Source organism: Erpetoichthys calabaricus, chromosome 12 (assembly GCF_900747795.2).
Source record: "Erpetoichthys calabaricus chromosome 12, fErpCal1.3, whole genome shotgun sequence".
NCBI classification, from domain to species: domain Eukaryota; kingdom Metazoa; phylum Chordata; class Cladistia; order Polypteriformes; family Polypteridae; genus Erpetoichthys; species Erpetoichthys calabaricus.
The window spans coordinates 29,261,355-29,281,001 of NC_041405.2; the positions used below are offsets into that span (position 1 = coordinate 29,261,355).

General features: G+C 36.2%; 1 protein-coding gene across 3 annotated transcripts in view; it reads right to left on the reverse strand.

The window, feature by feature from the left end:
- The window catches only part of LOC114663251 (meiosis inhibitor protein 1), a 109,522-nt gene that overhangs the window by 49,816 nt on the left and 40,059 nt on the right, over positions 1-19,647 (reverse strand). For all 3 annotated transcript variants that reach the window (XM_051934843.1, XM_051934842.1, XM_051934844.1), the window contains 3 exons: positions 15,803-15,863; positions 6,155-6,249; positions 3,206-3,386 (listed from right to left, as the gene is read on the reverse strand). In XM_051934843.1, the coding sequence (XP_051790803.1) occupies positions 3,206-3,386; positions 6,155-6,249; positions 15,803-15,863 (337 nt within the window). The remainder of the gene's footprint in view (positions 1-3,205; positions 3,387-6,154; positions 6,250-15,802; positions 15,864-19,647) is intronic.

The window sequence follows — 19,647 nt, forward strand, 5'->3', positions numbered from 1 at the left end:
CTATTTGTTCATGGCTTTTTCTTTTTTCCCCAGCTTGTTTCATAATCTAATTCAGAACTTTAACAATCATGTTCTCATCTATTTGCTGAAACTAGGTAGCCATTTGATTAAAATTGTTAGATAAAATTAACCAATTTTTTTTCCTTGCATTTTTTGATTATACTGGTAGCTTTGGACTATCATAAGAAAACAACTGAGACTGTCACAGACAGTAAAACTGTATGTATTAAGTTGACAGGTACAACATGAATGACGCTCAATTTGACTATGAACTATAAAGAAATCTGCATTTGTAGACTTGCAAAACAGTGTCCAAGTGGACATTTTTGGTGAGCAAAACAAAACTAATAAAATGTGACAAAAACTAAAAGTTATTTACTGAAAAACTAAAACTAACTGAAGACTAAGAAAAGATCGGAAAATTATATAAAAACTAAAATTATAAAATGTTGAAAAACTAACACAAAAAAATAAATAAAATTGTCTTAAAACTTGAAAAACACTGCCCTATACACACCAGGCTTTAAATAAAATATCTAGGACATGCCCCCTGCAGAACCTCTCAGAAAACTACAACATTGGGCAAATTAAATGGTGGACAATAGGAGTAATACAGAGGGCTAGTGAAAAACTTAGGCTGAACCAGATGAAACATAGCTTTAGCAAAACAAAGGACAGTGTGATGGAATTCAGTAAGAACAACTTTTTCCTGATTTAATTCTTTATGCAGCAAGTAGAAGCTGAGGTTGTTCAGGTACACAAGTTTCTGGGATTGTGTCACAGAGAGACTAAAATCACCATTTTGTGACTGCAGACATTTTGCTTAAATGCCACATTTGTCTGCTTTTGTTGAAAATTCTGTTCAGGTGAGCTATGCTGAACTGTTATTAAGGACAAATCTGTTTCATATAGAGCAATACTGTCAGAATTTAATGATTTTTGACTAAGTAAACATATCCATCCATCCATTATCCAACCCACTATATCCTAACTACAGGGTCACGGGGGTCTGCTGGAGCCGATCCCAGCCAACACAGGGCGCAAGGCAGGAAACAAACCCCGGGCAGGGCGCCAGCCCACCGCAGGGTGCACACACACACACACACACACACACACAAAGGACAATCTAGAATCGCCAATGCACCTAACCGGCATGTCTTTGGACTGTGGGAGGAAACCCATGCAGACACAGGGAGAACATGCGAACACCACGCAGGGAGAACCTGGAAAGTGAACCTGGGTCTCCTAACTGCAAGGCAGCAGCGCTATCCACTGGGCCACCGTGCCACATAAGTAAACATATTTCATTTATATTTATCTCATGGTATAAATCACATTTAATCTTATGTTCAAATTACGATTCAATTTATAACTGAAATTCCTATTAGATAAACAAAATAATGCTTTCATTAACAAACTTTCTGTGAAAAGCGTTTCCTCATCAGAATATTTAGCCAATTACATTGGAAGAGATCTAAAACCCAATATATAGTGTTTTTGGCACAAAGAACAGACTTGCCAAGAGACAGAACATTCACTTGGACACTGAAGATGCTGTCAGTGCATCAGCTTGACATCTGAGTCAAGACAAGCCATATTTATTACTGTTATTATTATATTTTAATAAATATTGCTTTGCATTACATTTCTATACTGTGTCTGTACATCCTGGGTGACTGAAGTACATACACAGAACCTGGTATGAGTAGACAGCCACTTCTTTCCCAAAGGGATAGTGCCTGAGGAGGGAAGGTTGCCTTGGTAAATGGCATAACTATGGTGTATCAGCTACAGTTCCGATAGGACACCTTTCTGGCAAGCTCAATCCAAAGCTATCGTCTCCTTATGCACAATACTGAAGAGTGATAGGCTATGCAGAAATCAGTTATAAGCAGCACTTAAGTTTAAGTATGCATGGATCTTTCTAAGTGTGGGTGTATTATGCACTTTGGTATCTTCTTTAAGTTTTGGGTGCTATTGACCCTTTCTCCCAACACAATAATACAAAGTGCACCAGAACAGAATCTGGATTGATCAGCAAATACATAAAATATATACAAAAGGGTAGAATTAATTGCTTTTCCTGAATCAGCTAAAGTCCTTTATTAGGAGTGGAACATTTCTGTGTAAGTTCTAATACAGTGGTCCTCAACAATTATGGCTATGGGACCAAGTTTTATCTTTTATTTTCAGTGTTGACCCAATCAGGAAAGTGAAGTTCTGAGAGGTTAAGGATGGTTTCACACTTGGCAGAACAAGTGCAACTAGACAAAGTGAATAAAAACAAAGAGTTGGGGTCCTTGTTGGTGAAATGAGTATGACTGAAGTATGATTACAGAAGGGAAATAAGCAACAAGAGCAGGGGAGATTAAAAGAGAGTTGTCCCCCTTGATGGATCCAGCGTGATCAGAAACGGGAAATCAAAATGAAGGAAACAACTGCAATTTGAATGAGCAGCACATGGATACAGAGGGTGAGAGTTTCCAGTATGAAAAATTCAGCTGCTAAAATATATATATTTTTTTTAATGAGCTTGCGACCCAAAGACAGTGACTCACAACCCAGTGATGGTATTTGGGTCATAACTCAGTTGTTGAGAAACACTGTTTTATTGAACTATAGTTGCAAATATATTTTTTATGCAATGGCATACTGAGGTATAGCATAAGAACAGATGATACCAACAGACATACTAATTTTATTAAGAAGGTTGTGTCTGCTCTTGTCACTAGCTCAGAGGCAGTAAACACAAGGATTTTGGTAACGTTACCATTGGATGGACTAAATTTTATTGCCATTGAAATATGTTTAATATTAGATTAGTGAAATTTTATTGTTTCATATCATGCATATTCTAGATAACACTGCTATTTCCCTTTGAGATCAATTAGTAATTATGTCTATTTTTATCTGTTAAACTATTCCACCACAAAAACACATAAACATAATCCATTCTAACATAACAAAAATGGGATTTTTTTGTGCAATATTTAAAAACTGGCATAATGATTCCTCTTATTTCTATATGAAAACTGGTTCAGTAGTCTAAATATACATATACACTATATGTATGTAATATACTTTGACTATTAACAATAAAACATTGTTGCAAAATCTGACCATTTTCTGATATCAAAAGAAGAGAAAACATAATATATAATTGCAATTTAAAGCAGAGTAGATAAAACAAACTAGTTGGTCTCACATATCATGGTTCAAGTGTGCAAGGTATAACAAGATCAGCAATGAATACTGAATGCTTCTAAGGTCCCCATTTCCTGCACTGCATGCTCCTGGATCCTCACAGAGTAGTGTAGCACAGTCTGAAAGGTAGCAGTTCAAATAAGGAATGCTCCTTTGCAATATGGCCTGCACTTGTCCCAAATCTAAAAATAAATAGATATGAGAGGCAATCAGTTAGACCAACCAGTATGACTTTAAACTGTTGGCTGCTAAAGACTACAAATAACAGATTTTCCAAGAATACAGCACTGTGAAATACTTTACTCAAAACCTAACTTAGGTCATTTTGATTGAACAATTGTAGTTATTATTGTATCTGTTTCAGCAGAGTAAAGGAAATTAGGTTCACTTGGTTTAATTGACAGACAGGAGATTATGCCCCCTGTCCACTTCTTAAAGTTCACCAAATATTAGTAATACCTCAGTTCGCATTCACTGGAGCTTATCTTCTATGCTCTCCTATGGTTTGAAAGTAGGCGCCTCTCAGGAATACAGCCATATTTAAACTGTGATTAGATCATGAATATTCAAAAAGGCATTTTTTTTAAACCAAACATGGTTACTGGTGGGAGGTGATGGAGAATAGCTAAATGCATGCATGAGAGCATCGTTTTAAGTTAATGTGAGATTTATAAATAAATCTGGTACAGTATGCAGAGTACTTTTCCAAATTTTTGCAAGCTTCATCAACATTTATTAATGAGGCGTACTACTTGTTTACTGGACCCTATCCCTACCTTACTTATCAAATCCTGCCATTGTGTCATAAAATCCTGTCTTTGTATTATAAATACATCCCTTGATACCGGCTTTGTGCCAGCAACTTTTAAAATCACTTCTATAGCCCAAATATTAATAGATCTGGTCTTGAAGATGATATTCTGAATAATTTTTGACTTCTTCCTCACTTATCTTTTCTATCTAAAGCTCTTGAGTGTCATGTGGCTTCCCAAGTCACCAGTCAGATTTCAGAACACAGCATAGTCACTAAACTGCTTCAGGAAACTAATGATTTGTTTACGGCAGCAGGCTCTGGCCAAAATAGGCATTTTGGTTCTATTAGATCCTAGTACAGAATTTGATACTGTCAAACATAATAATCTACTGTACAGAACAGAGAACATTTTGTGGAATCTCTGGCATTGTCATTCAGTAGTTTAAGTCCTCTCTGACTGATAAATACGAGTTTGTCACTTTTGGCAACAGCAGATCCAGCTCTAGACTTATTATACAAGGAGTTCCACAAGGCTCTGTCCTTTGCCCTCAGCTTTTGCATTTACATGATTCGCCTTAGCAATATTACTCTTAGCTTTGAACTGGGTTATCAAATTTATCATTTTTATGTGAGTGATACTCAGATTTGTTTCAGTGTTAAAAGTGGATGTTTTGATTTTTCTCAGCTTACATCTTGCCTCACTGTAACTAAACTCTGGCTGGAAACTAAGTCTATAAAATTGAAAAGCAACAAAACTGAAGTCATGTTAATTGGCATTATAGCTAATCTTAAGAAAACAAACTCCTTTTCATTCACTCTTGATGTATGCGAGCAATGCGTGTATGCGCCCAAAAAGAAGAAGCCTTTGCTTTCAGTCTGTAACACCCGGTGTAAATTTTGGCTTCTTGTAAAAGTTAGTGCTTTTTTTTTTTTTTTTACTATTCAGTTTTATTCTCTCAGTGATGTTCACATAGTACAACGAACTTGCCTCTCCCTCTCTGAGTTGATGCCATTTATCTCCATTTTTTTCACAAGAGCAGTGATGACCACAGCTGATACTATGGTTGATACCTGCTCAGAATTATTTGTTGTACCAGCAGTCAAAGATATGAGGTCCCATGACCGCTATCAGACTGGACAAAGGGAGGACTGTAACAACAGACAGCTTCTTCACAGTTTCAGATCTAAACACTACCATTGCGAATTGCTCACGTACTAAAGTGACTTTAGCAGCAGGTGGAAGTTCCATTTAAATTATGGAGATAAGCAGAGTTGTGTTACGGTGCAGCAGTCTATTAGCCAGTGAAAGCGCCGTGAAGAACCTGTCTGTTGTTACAGTTCTGCCTTTGTCCAGTCTGATAGCAGTAACAGGGAATCATATCTTTGATTGCCGGTAAAGTAAATAATTCTGAGCAGGCATAAAGCACAGTACCAACTGTGTTCATTGCTGCTCTTGTGGAAAGAATGGAGATAAATGGAATCAACTCAGAGAGGGAGAGTCAAGTTTGTTGTACCACGTGAACGTCACTGAGAGAAAAAAACTGAATAAAAAAAAGAGCGCAAACTATTACAAGTAGACAAAATTTACAGCAGGTGTTACAGACTCAGAGTAAATTTATGTTTTTATCATATTATAGTAATAATAATAATAATAGCAGCTCACTACTCAAAACACAGAGCAGCAGGACTCGAACCGGCAACCTTTTGGTTATAAGGCAGCAGTTCTTACCTCTGCACCATCCAAGAATACATATTAACTTTTTTTCAATTGACATCTGAACTTGGGTTGGTAACTCATTGACAACATCATGTTAACTGAATGAACGAACTTTTGTCTTCTGTGTGATCTTTTATTTATTTATTTTCTCCCCCCATTTATATGTAAAGCGACCTTTGGTTTGTGAAAAGCACTCTATAAATGTAACTTATTATTATTTCATCATGAATGTCTGAAATGCATTGCGCTATATAAACAAAATATATTATTATATTTCTGTCAGATTCCACCTCTTATTTTTTAGAAAATGAGGAAAGCCTGTAATATCCCATGCTAATGAAAGTTATTTGAAATAAATTATATTTGAAAAATGTTCTTTAATTTAAAATAAACTTGAAAACCAATATGAGTAAGAAAATATATATTGTTCTAGCACATTTAGACTTATTAAATGTGACACTAGCAGAAAGCAACTTTACCATCTTCAAACCATACAGCAACCTTCATTTTGGACAGTAGTGACATACATAGACGCCAAAGGAATTCTGAACAAGATTCATTCAGGCAGACATTCCTAAAGAGAAAAGAGGAATAAAATGCATGAAATTAAACACTTGTTTTACTAAAGAGAAGCTTTAAAAACTTTTCCAGTCTTCTGAACTTACATTTGATTTTGTATATGGAAAATAGAAGAAACAATTACACAAAAAATCTCCTGATAAATGTTCATTAGTATTTAGAATATTCTAAAAGTATTTTGAGTATACTCTATTAATGTTTTTTTAGCAGGTCATTTGCCACTGGTCTCTCCTAACTGTGTCTGTTACTATGAAAAAATATTCTGCTGGAGCTACATGATGAGGGTGCAGGGGAAAAGGGAATTTGGGTCTTCATGTCATTGAAATCATTCACATATGCTTATATCTTGGAGCTATTTTTAACTACTGTTTTGGCATTTTGGGTTTAAGAATTTACTTTGCCTTTTTGTGTGATATACAGTTTATGATCCTCTCTCTATTCCTGGTCTCAGTTTCCCTTTTTAGATTTTGTTACTACTTGCCTGCACATGTTCAATCATTTGACTGATGTCTGACCACTTTTGAATTACAATCTTTTTGTCATGAGTTTCCATGGCTCTTGAAGATGTACACTATCACTGCCCCATACACTGCCAGCTGCACTTCACAACACTGGGACCCAGCAACTTGGCTTTTTTTTTTTTTTTTTTGCAGGAAAACTGCCACTGAAGGGATACATGGCACACATTCCCATTTTTGTGGCTGCATCTGACTGACAAGTGCCTGACAGTTTGTGTAATGAATAGTGACCATTACTATTGCATCCTTTGTACGACTTTTGCATTAGATGATCTGACAATATTACACAAACCATGTGATGACTTCACACATATGGTCTACGTTAGAGATATTCAGCTATAGCTCCAGGCTAATTCTTGGCCATCAAGTACATTTTTAATGGCCATTTGATTGGTTCTTGCAAACTAAATAATTCTGGATAACCACTTGTGTAGGATTTTATCAGGCCTATAAAATATGGCAGTTATTCATATTTGTCCCTCCCAATCAGTGTTAACAGTCAATTATAATAAATCACCCAAAACATTTATATATATATATATATATATATATATAAAAAAAACACTTAAGGTGTTACAAACATCCACAAGCCAACCCACTGTTTTGTCTCCTGTGCATGCTGAACACATCTCAATTAGCTAGCTTAGAAAACTGGTACTACTGCCAAAATGTCACTTAACGAGTGGACAGGAAGATACTCATTAGTTCAGGCTGGAAAAACCGGTTTGTTTATCACGCAATGAGAGCTTATCAGTGATGAAGAAATATTAATTTTCAAAGGCATTTCAAGACAACAAACAGTAACTTCAACAAAGTTTCCACTGGGCTCTGATGCCTGCCTTCAGAAACTCAGAGCTATTCAGAGGAAATTCTCCTATTCTAGCTTGCATACACTGTCTGTCTTAACAATATTTGTACTGTACATAGAAACATGAGAGTAGACATTCTCATATCTGAATTCCATTAAGATGAGTATCTCCACCCTTTTCACTGGCTGGAACTTGCATCACTGCACATTTCACTGACAAACTGTTAGGCTAACATTGCTGCCATTAGTTAGTTCAAGAATTACCATTTTTATTTAAAAATGCAATGACTTGTGTGCCTTAATAAAGTCCTAAATAAAATACTGTAAATAAAAATGCATTTGAACTGGTGCCCCTTAGACCTCATTGTAAAGCGCAAGAAGAGACATTATTTTTTAAAATGCATAAAATATGGTTCAAGTTAAAACAGATATGTTGAAATCCAAGAAAGCTACGTTTGGTATAAATGTTTACACAGAATTATGAACTTGATAGCATATTAGTGGGGCTCAAAATGATCAGATTTAATTTTCATTTAAATTTCTGGTATATTCTGTTCAGCCTTAGAAGGTCACATAGACAATACTGTGCCCCTAGAATGTCTTCTGGTAGTCTGATATTCTTATATAGCTTTTATATATATATATATAAGTGCAGTCCTTCTCTTTTTACCATTTTTGTCTGCTTTTTCCTGTACAGACAGAGGACAAAAAGACACAAAGTGTTATAAAGCAGCATGTTGCCTTTAACATATTCTTCCTGTTTGTTTTCAGCCATTCAGATTAAACTGTGGCAAATTAGCTTTTCTGGCATGATGCTTAAATTATCAAGTTCAAAACTATCACTTGACAAAACTGTATGCCTGGTATAATGTTCAGGTTCGTCTGAGGGCTGTGTAAGCACTTTAGTTCAGTAGGTTATTTCTGCAGCCTTCTCAGTTAATTTCAGGGTTGGGGGCCAAAGGCTACCTCCCTGATTTGGGCACAAGGCTGAAAACAGGCCTGATCATTTATGTTAGGTAGAATGCCTAGAGGGGCCTGGGCGGTCTCATTGCCTAGAACCCCTGCAGATTTTATTTTTTTTCTCCAGCTGTCTGGAGTTTTTTTTTTTTTTTTTCTGTCCTCCCTGGCCATCAGACCTTACTTTTATTCTATGTTAATTAGTGTTCTCTTATTTTAATTCTTACTTTGTCTTTTTTCTCTTTCTTCATCATGTAAAGCACTTTGAGCTACATTATTTGTATGAAAATGTGCTATATAAATAAGTGTTGTTGTTGCTGAACAGGACACTCATCCTTCACTGGGATCATTCTTTCTCGCTTTCACAGTCACAGCATATTCACACATAATGACAATTTGCACTTAACCTAAATAAATAAATACCCTTTTGTAATTCATTTCTTATTTGCTTGAGGATGTATGACAGCAGTAATTTTAATGAAATAGTACTTGCAAAACTATTCAGTTATAACAAATGTTACAAAATAACAAAAGTGAAATGGCAAACATTATTACAGTGACTGTCCATTATAGATACCAGGTGAATGTGACACACTGAAAATCTGGTCACTCCATAATTTATCATCAAAGATCACAAATTGGCACATTTGTGTAGCATGCATGCCAATGCATAAAACCTATTCTATTTTGTTTAATGTCTGTTTTATCTCATCATTAACAGTGAAGGGTCAGGGCATGGGGGGGAAAAAAAAAAAATTCAGAAACAAACATATAGGATTCCACACAATGCTTAAGTGGCAAAAAATATGTATTTTTTTTTTTTGTCTGGTTCTTGGTTGTCCTCAAGTATAGCATAATTTCTTATTTAAGTTTTCCCTGTTGAAGCTTAGACCACACTATTATTAATATATTACATCAAATTGGGATCTGGGATGCCTCTTGGAGTTTTCCAGGCACTGTTGTCAATATATATTGAGAATGTTTGTTGCACAATGCTTCCAGGACACTAAAGCTCTCTGTACCTTTTTTTCAAAAAATAAACTTTACCCTCCAACTACCCTGTTGTGGACCCACTATTGACAGGAGGAATAGGGCAGATGAGATGTGACCTGGGAGACTGGTTTTGGTAGATGGGAACCTACATATAAATTGACTCTTGGGAAGTGGAAAGTTACCTGTTTTGGGGGAAGGAGCTGTAATTTATGGAACCAAAACTATCAAAAGAGACTGGAATCTCCTTTACTGTAGAGTTTCCTGGTTGATTCAATGTTGGACCTTGTCCCAGGGAATGACAGGGCTTTCTCTGGGCAACTGAAGGCCATGGAGAGAAGGACTTTTACTGCCATATGTACATATGCACCAATTGTTGGCTCAGAGTAACAGGCTTTCCTGGAATGCCTTGAGGGGATGCTGGAAAAGGGGCCCAACTGGGTATCCCACAGTTCTGGGTGACTTCAATGCCCACATGGTAACAATGGGGACACCTGGGACCTCTTTTATAAAGAGAGACCCAAAATGTGCATACACAACTTCCTAAGCAGAACATTGTAATTTACAAAAGGAAACTTGACAGGGAATTATGTGTATATTTATGGCAACTCTATTTTGGAGAAAACGGGAAATGATGACACTCTGATTAAGCAGATAAATCCTGCCAAATTAGCTAAATGATGACTCACATTCATGATAATTTATATCACTTAGCGATAGTGCATTAACGTAACAAATTACACTGCAATTGCTAACAGCAATCATGTCATTACATGTGCCAGGTAGTGGCTGCCCACTCAAACGATACGGGACTTGCAGCTTTCCGGGCCCTTCAAAAAAAGGAGAGCGGATATAATGCTGCCCAAATCCTTGTGCTCTCATTTGCAGAACACAGCCAAATACTCTTGAATGAAGGTGGCGAGTTCTCGATACGACAGGAAGGAGCTGCTCTTCCAGCCAAGGAAGTTCTGTAGTATTGCGATTATATATGTATATGGTTGATCAGCATGCTCCACATATGGATGTTTCAGGGCAGTGATTGATGCACATCCACATATGCATATTTACGCTTTCACATATGCATATTGTGAGAAGCAGCCCGGACACAGCCAGACGGACATCATATTTTCACCCAACACACATTTATTTACACTATATACAGTCCAAATATGCACAAACCCAGTGCCACCAGCACCTATCCCCCAAAGTCCAGGCCTCTCTTCTCAGTGCCTGCTTCCTTCAGGCCGCCTCCACTCTTCTCCACTCAGACTTCGTCCACTCCTCGCCCAACTCCAGTCATCATTTGCAGGGAGGTGACCCCTTTTTTACACACCCGGATGGGCTCCAGGTGCTTCCTGACACTCCTCCGCGGACACTCCCCTGTGTGGTGGAAGTGCCAGCTGTGCTCCCAGAAGCCCTCCGGATGTCCCCAGTCTTCTTCCTCCCAGCACTTCCGGGTGTGGCGGAAGTGCTGAGGTCCAGGGCTCTCCAGGCACTGGGGCGCCCCCTGGCGGTGACCACGGGCCCCTACAGGGTTGAGCTTCCCAGCTCTGTACCTGTGGCCCCCAAAGGAACCAGGGCGGTCGCCCCCTCGTGGTCCGGAGGAGGCATGAGCCCACCTCCTGTCCTCCTGGGCGTCCCGGCTGGGTGCCACCCCCAGCCGCGTGCCACAATATTTACGCTTTTCATCAATCAACATTCAGAAAACACTTCTTAAAATCTTAGCAAAAGCGACCACCTTTTATTTTACGAGTGATGTATGAGAGACTTATTTTTTTACTTTTTAGTACACTTTTTAACTTAATATAAGCGTGGTTTTTAAAAAGTATTTTATATATATATATATATATATATATATATATATAATAAAAAGAAATCCTGTCCCCTGTCCTGATAGTCTACGATACGTGATCTTTCTCGGAAGATAATTTAAAGACCCGCGAGACGAAAGAGACCTGCCACGGTGCGTCTCACGGGAACATAGAACGAGAGTCTTGCAAGACACACCCTACTTACAAGCAATATCAAAAAAAAAAAATCAGTAGAGTACAGGCAGTCATGCAGCACACACAGCTCCAGGGCTCTCAGTGCATATAAAGTGTATAAGGTCAATACGGCAGAAATGAATAGGGTAGAAATGAAATGAATAGGGTAGAAATGAAACGTTGACGATTAAACGAAGAAGAAAGAAAAGCGTGGAGAAAAGAGACTCAAATGCGTTGGACAGAAAAAAGAGCAAAAAAGAATAATCGAGGTGCAAATTCAAAAAATAAGGAAAGTAATTATCAGCCCGGAACAAGTGGAATTGAAAAAAAAGCATGTCCAATCCGGCTCAGAATTAAATGACAATGAGTAAAAGACAAAGTAGAACTTCATAGAGATGTTTACAAATGTTGACGCTAAACACATGCAGAGCTGGTTAGAGACTATGAAACTAGATAGGCTCAATAAAAAAAAAATGTTGGCGCTATACACATGTGGAGAAAGTTAAAGGATATGAAAGGAGGAAAATTAGAAAATATAAAAAAAGTAAAGATCACAGTAGCGCAAACAAACTGCCTCATTTAACTATGCACCAGTCTAACTTTGGTTTTGCACAATAATTACTACACTATTGCACCTTAACACTTAATTCTACTTTATTCACATAATTTTACTTATTTATTATGTTCTACTATACTGTTATCTTTCGATCTATGACTTTTTGTTAATCTGATATTCTTCTAACTTTGCACAATTTTTGATAAGTGGATCAGGATGCATTTCACTGCGTGTTGTCCTGTATAACTATGCATGTGACAAATAAAGAATCTTGAGAATTTCAAAAACGGAGTTTACCGCACATGCATTTATTGGTTACTTTGTTAATGTATATATATTTATCTGTCTGCTTATTTAAAAACATAAATTTACCACAGGAGTCAAAAACGTTCCGTCTAGCCCTTGTACAAAAACCTAGAGAAAAGCTGGGGTATCACCTTGGTAAACCCATGTACTTTTGGAACTGTGAGAGGAAAATAGCACGACTTTACAGACAGGAGTCCAATGCAGAACTCTACTTACTTTGTAAAAAAAAATTATTAAATGCTGATGATGTAGATCGTTTTGTCTATGCTGAAATTCCAAACAGAGAAACCTATCCTGACCTCATTAAAAAGATTCAGCATATTGGGACTCGCAAGATTATAAATATTGTTTTTACAATAGTTCTGAAATAAAAGTGAAACTAATGAAATAGCAACAATTCAAAGAAAAAACAATCTTAAAAGTGTGTATCCGGAAAACCAAATACGGGGGTTGGCAAGCGAAGCAAGCAGGGGGCGAAGCCCCCTAGTATATATATATTATTGTTTCCAATCTCTGTGAAGATAGTTTCCACTTTTCTTCTTTCATGAAGATAGAAACACCTTGTAAACAGTAATAAATCTTTCCTTAAAATTATAATTTCACAGTGTGTTTTCTTTCTTGGGGAGGGGGAGGACTCCTTTAAGGGTTGTTTTAGATGGCTACAGGAATTTGGCTAATTGCATATGCAAATTAGCCTTGTGCACAGAAATCAGTGTTGTGTACCCGGTGGAAGTACAGGTTATCTATCACCGTACATCTTATCTAGTAACATCCAATTGTACTTATATCAATGGTCTGTAGCTGGTGTGTTTCTTCTATCTACCCTAATACACCTCTAGCATTCCAAACAAAACCAATTTGCGTTGCCAGCCATATACTGTAAGGGTACAGTACACTTCTCATTTATGAGATATATATATATATATATATATATATATATATATATATATATATATATATTTAACAGCTATGATAAACAGATGTTACAGGTGTAAATGTATATACTCTTTATTATTATATGTTAATGTGTGATATCTCTATTTGCTAAGAAAAAATGAGCACGGTACTGTATAATATTTTGCTACCAGTCTTAGTGTATCAGGCACCAGCTCCTTTCATCCAATCTTGTTCACACACATCCTCTGTATCCACAAAGGAAAGAAGGTGTGAAGACGTGAGGACACCAATCTCATCATCTATGAAGATGAAGAGGTTGAGTGGCGTTTTTGAGATTACCAGATGATTTGTGTCCTTTCTTAAAGAGGCAATAAATGGACCTTTTAAGGACCACTAAATAGCTGCTTTTGTCGGTGTGTCAGTCTGTCACTCATCCTATTCATCTTCAAGAGAGATTGCTGTCCTCATGTTTTTTTACACTGCATGGCTACCCCTTGAAGATATTCACCTGTTTCAGAACGAGTCACTACACAATGTCAATAGTTATGAAACAATATGAAAGTGGCAAAGCAGAGAATGTTATCACGCATGACATTGTCTAGTCTTACTCTATGATGACGACAATTTTAAACAAATAAGGTTTACTTAAATATGCGTGATATTGTTGTATCTTATGCTCTACAACATATTTGACTTCTCTCCTATAATTATCAAGATACGCGGATATTGACTTGCATCACCAGTGTCGAAACATAAACATCGACTTAACATATGGGTTAAGTCAAATGAAAAGTTTTGCGAATGGCTCATACAGCTCTGTGATGTCACAATAGACTCACAAAGCATCATATTCGCCCAAGATGGCTATGTAGTTTATTTCCAAGAATTTATGCAGCAAACAAGGTTTATAGCAAATATAGCATATAGCTATACTTGCTACAAAAATGATAGAAAAAGAAAATTTTGCCGATCAAGACTAACTGAAGAACAGGCGTAAGGCCCTTTAATATGCAAGAACATTCTTTTTGCAGAGAAAAATGGTGAAGAGATGGAGTATTTATAGTGCTGCAAAATTTATTGTACTAATTTTTGTAAAAATGTTTTAATAAGATGATAAAAAGATTAGCCACTACAATCTGCATCACAGTCACTCATTACGTAATCCAGACTTTGGTACCTTGTCTCCAAACTAAAACACCACATCAGATAAGAAACTTGTCCATAATTCTGTTTTTTCGTACTGTAGAAAAAACACTTGTTTTGAAAATAACTAAAATAAACAGCTAATAAGACATCATTAAGTTCAACTGGAATTAAATGATCAGCTAAGTGCTATTTATCTAGATTTGCACAGTGGCGCTGTGATAGCACCGCTGCATCGCAGTAGGGAGACCAGGGTACATGTCCCAGGTGTTCCCTGCATGGAATTTGCAGGTTTCCTTTATCTTTGTTCCACCATTAGTCCAAAAACAAACAGTTTAGTTGAATTGGCGACACTACATTGACCCTAGTGTGCGTGTAGTATGTGCGTGTTCATCCTACAATGGACCAGCACCCTGTCCTGGGTTTATTACTGCCTTGTGTCTTATGCTTGCAGGGTTAGGCTACTGCAACCTCAGCTAAGGATTAAGTGGACATAGAAAATGGTATGGTGTGGGTTTTCTCATTCTACGTTTAATTTTGGGGTGGATATGTAGTCTGGGAAATGAACAGGCAATTGACAAAACACAAGAATCAATTTTTCCAAAGACCATGTGCAGCCTGCAAAATAGAATCATTTTGGTGTTATCACTGATTTTACTGTAAGTAAATCACATACATTCCACATTCATTTAAATATCCAGGTTTACATTTTTTGGCACAACCGTGATATCTAGAAAATTAGAGGATGGTATAATAAAAAATATTTGGAAAACTCACGTTTCCACAAAAACTAGTAAGCACAAGACTCTTACTGGAAAAGATGCACAGGCACACCATTCTCTTTTTGCCCTCAAAAATTACTTCAATGTTCTTATGTTTTTTTAGTGCTTTGCTTGTCAGATATATTAGTATAACAATATACCTTCAACCACTCATTTCCATGTACAGATGAAATACCCTTCTGCAATCATCACTGTAATGTAGTTGCATTGCCAGCTTGATATAAAAGATTGTACAATGGGATGAGCCATGTTGTCTCAAAACCTCGATACATTCAGTACAAGCACAACTATGTATGTGAACCATCTCTTTCTCAAATGTAAAACAAAACTAAATACTTGTTTTGACTGAGTGAATTTTACACATTTCACATCTCGAATATATCAACTGCAGGTTCTCTAACCTATTTTACAAAATACACAGGCTCACAATCACATTTAACACTTCAGTGCAACACCCAATATTTTTGAAACTGATATTATTTTCACAAAATGAAACCGCTAAAAATGCAGCTGTGCATTAATAAGCTTCAGTTCATTTTTCAAAGTTGCATTTTAGACTCTCACTTTCCACATCTTATTCTTCTTCTAAGTTTAGCACCTTCATACCTGTCTCCTGTACAAAACTTGGCTTTCAGCTGTAGAGTCAACCTGAAGAAAGATGAGGAAGCTATAAAACAATAAGAAAAATAATACTGATGTTATTATTCTAATTTAACACTGTTGTTTATAATGACATTAAAGTACCTAGCACAGGGGTTTCCAACACATTGCTTGCGAGCTACCGGTAGCTTGTAACCCCTTTCCTAAGTAGCTCGCCAAAGGGTTAATGAATCATACATAAATTTGAAAACTTGATTAGCCAAATTAGTAGTGGGTGATATTTTCAAAAAAATCACATCACGATCCACAATCTGAAATGCAATTTTCAATGTGGCATACACTTAAGAGAATACCCGGACTCAATCCCATCGCAACATAAGTAACACTTTATTTTAAATATCAAAGTTGAATTCAATTGTCCTCTTGTTCGCTAGCTAAGAAGGAACATGAGCCGAAGCTGGCGAGTGAGTGAGGAAGGCCCCTTCCCTCAGCCCGCTGCGTGTTTTTTGGATTCACACAAATAAATCGGTACTGCAAGCAAACTATGATACATAGCGAAATAAGAGAAATCGCAAAATCAACCAGAATGTTCAAGCAAATTATAGAAAAAAACCCAATCTAAATCTGTTAAGTAGTTCTCTTGTGAAAAGCAGACATACAGACAGACAGACAGACATTGGATTTTATATATTATATTTTAGTAAGCCTTCAAAATAATGTGCAGTTTAAGTCGCAACAGCATTCTCAACAATTATGGAGCTTAGTTGAGCCAGATAACTATAAGAATCTTCACCAAGCAGCTCTGAAAATGTCTGCTTTGTTTGGGTCTCCAAACTTCTGTGAGTCTGACATGAATGTCATGAAATCAAAGTTCAGAACAAGACTGAGAGAACAACATTTAAAGGACTCCATAAGAATGAACCTAAGTGGCTACACTCCATCATACACCTCTCTTGTTGACTCCATGTAGTGCCAGTCATCTGACTAACTCAGAAACACATCACACATGCAACTGGACATGTGAATACTCTTGTGAAGTGAAACAGTGATATGGAACAAAATGACAAATTAATAAATAATATGTGTATTTGTAATTGCATTGTTTTGTTTTGACAGCATTCATGTTTTATTTCAATAGTGTGAGATACACTAGAAAATGCATACAGACATACAAAATGCACTTGCAGGTGAACTAAATATTTTTTGTGATGTTTTAATGCAAAATGTGACTTGTGGACAACAACATTTTGTAGATATTCAGGCAAACGAAGCTTATTCAGTTTGTTTGGGTTTAAATAAGCTATTAGAATAAATGTTAGAAAATAGGAGTAGCTCTCAGACATTTTCATTTTGTAAAAGTAGCTCTCAGGGGGAAAAAAGGTTGGAGACCCCTGACCTAGTACAATGATTTTAATCAATGAAGGAAAACACTTCAATCCAAAATGTTTAATAGGCAGAGCAGTCTAATAGTTAAGTAGAAAAAGTAGTTTAAATCCTACTTCTGTTACAAAGTCTGACCTGTAAAAATTAAATAACCAAACTCAACTCTAAAAAAAATGTGGGAATGCTCCGTTGTACTTATTGCACATGACTGTTGACAAAGAAAAAAACGGCGAGTGGCACAAAATGATAGATGGTGTTACTTTTTTTTTTTTTATTAGCTTGAATACAGGATGCACATTTCCATGTGCGGAGGGTGGAGTTCAGGCCAGTTAAGCGAGTGAGTCAGTGGTTTAGACTAAACAGCTAACCTTGTGATTTATAGTCTAGTGCCCTTGCCATTATTTGCACTCCTTTGAAGAATAATTAAAATAATGTAAAAATTAAAACTGAAGTAGCTATTTCTTTCCTACTGATAAACTTTACCATCATAGGGTACACTGCAAAACATTTTTTCTTAACAAGTAAAAAATTCTTATTTTAAGGTAATATATCTAATATTTTGCCCCAAGAGATTAAATATCTCATGTTGCAATGATACTTGCTAGATTATTTTGCTCAATTCAAGATAACTGGTCTTAAACTATCTGACTTAGATATAAAAGTGTAATTCCAAGACAATTTCAACTTAAAAAAAGCACAACTGTGAGAGAAAAACCTGTTAACTACAGCGATGAGCATAGCAGGACATGTATTCTTATTTCAAGAACCAAAACTTTCTAGGTTTGTCTTGTTTTAAGAATTGAGTAAGACACAACCCGAGACTTAAATTAAACTTTTTATTCCAGAAAGGTTTTAGAATACAACCTTGATTTTGTTAACAACTACGCCATTGCAGATTAACACTTGCCTAATTCAGTGGCCTTTCTCTGTAACTAGTATGATTTAACAGCTGCATTCCCTGCAAAGGGTAGTACTTTATTATATTAAAATGGTAATATTTTTCTTCAAATCAAAATGGTTTCCACATTTTAAAATAAATGACCCTTGTATAAAAAATGTGTCTGGTGGTTTGATGCAAGAGTTTTTTTAATGTGTCAAATAAATGGCTTAATCCAAACAGTGTTGCTGGAATTTATTAACAGAAAAAGAAAAGTTCAAGAATTTAGGAATCTGTAAAAGTATTATATAGTTCAATGATATCCCCATGATAGTACTTCACAAGAATATACAGTATATTTTGTTTTTCAGTCATATAGTCTCAATGAAATTAAAATTAACCAGCTTCATAGCATCAACAAAACGGGTGGATTTATCCAGGTTAGGGATTTTAATTTCAAATGACAAAACATCTCTATCAAAGACACAGCATCATGAACTTGAAACTCCAAACAATATAATGTGTAGTGTTGATATGGTTCAAAGGTGGTTTTAAACTCAAAGCCACAAACAAGCAGCAAATAAAACAACGGCAAATCATCTTTGGTGTTTAAACAGCAAAAAGCGCGAGTGCTGAGCGACTGTAGCTGTTATGTGATGTAATATACATCAATACAATACATCATACAATATTATTTACGTCAATGACATTGTTGAGTATATGAAAAGCTAACGGTATAATTAGTTTCCTTTCCGTGTTTTTTTTTTTTTTTTTTTACAAATACGGTTATTTTTTTTTTCTTCCAAATATAATATCCAGCGCTGTTTTTGACTCCTTTTTGGTCATGTAATGGAACATTCCTTTCTTTGAGCATACGTAAACGCGTTCCCTGGGAAGCATCCTTAGCTTTCCCGCGCATCAGATGTTACATTTCGAAACGTTCTCACCGTAAGGTTATTAATAACGTTACATAGATAGCTAAAATACTGCTTTGCTCTTCGCAGCTGATAAGTAGCATATTTACGCATATAAACCAATGGATTCACTTGACGAAGTCACACTGGAAATATTAAAAGGTAAGTTTTTAATTGACATTTACTGTTGCTGCAGTGCATTCTGTTTTTATGAATCCACAAGAATTCACCTGTCCATGTTGATACCTATAATCATTACGACACAAAACAGAAGTAGTGGGACAAGCTAGTTTCGTGTAACCATTACATAAAATTTAAAAAATAAATGCAGGTGTTTATGTTATAATTATTTATTTTTTCATTTCCGGTTTTCATCTTTGCAATTTATCCAGCAAACACTGGCCTGAATTATAACTTCCACTGCACGCAGTTCTTGCATTCAAACATATTGGTACATTTAGCGCTTCTCTTGCCATTTTAGGCATTAATGAGTGGTTTGAGGCTGCACAGCAACACCTGACTCTTTTTATCGAGCGCCATCATTGTTAGATTTCATATATACAAAGAGTTATTATGAAATAAATGTTAGTTAAATGTCGTTTATTTATTTGTTAGTGGTTTATTGAAAAAGTTGTTAGACGTTCTGATACAGACTTCTGCTTGCTTAAAAATAAATT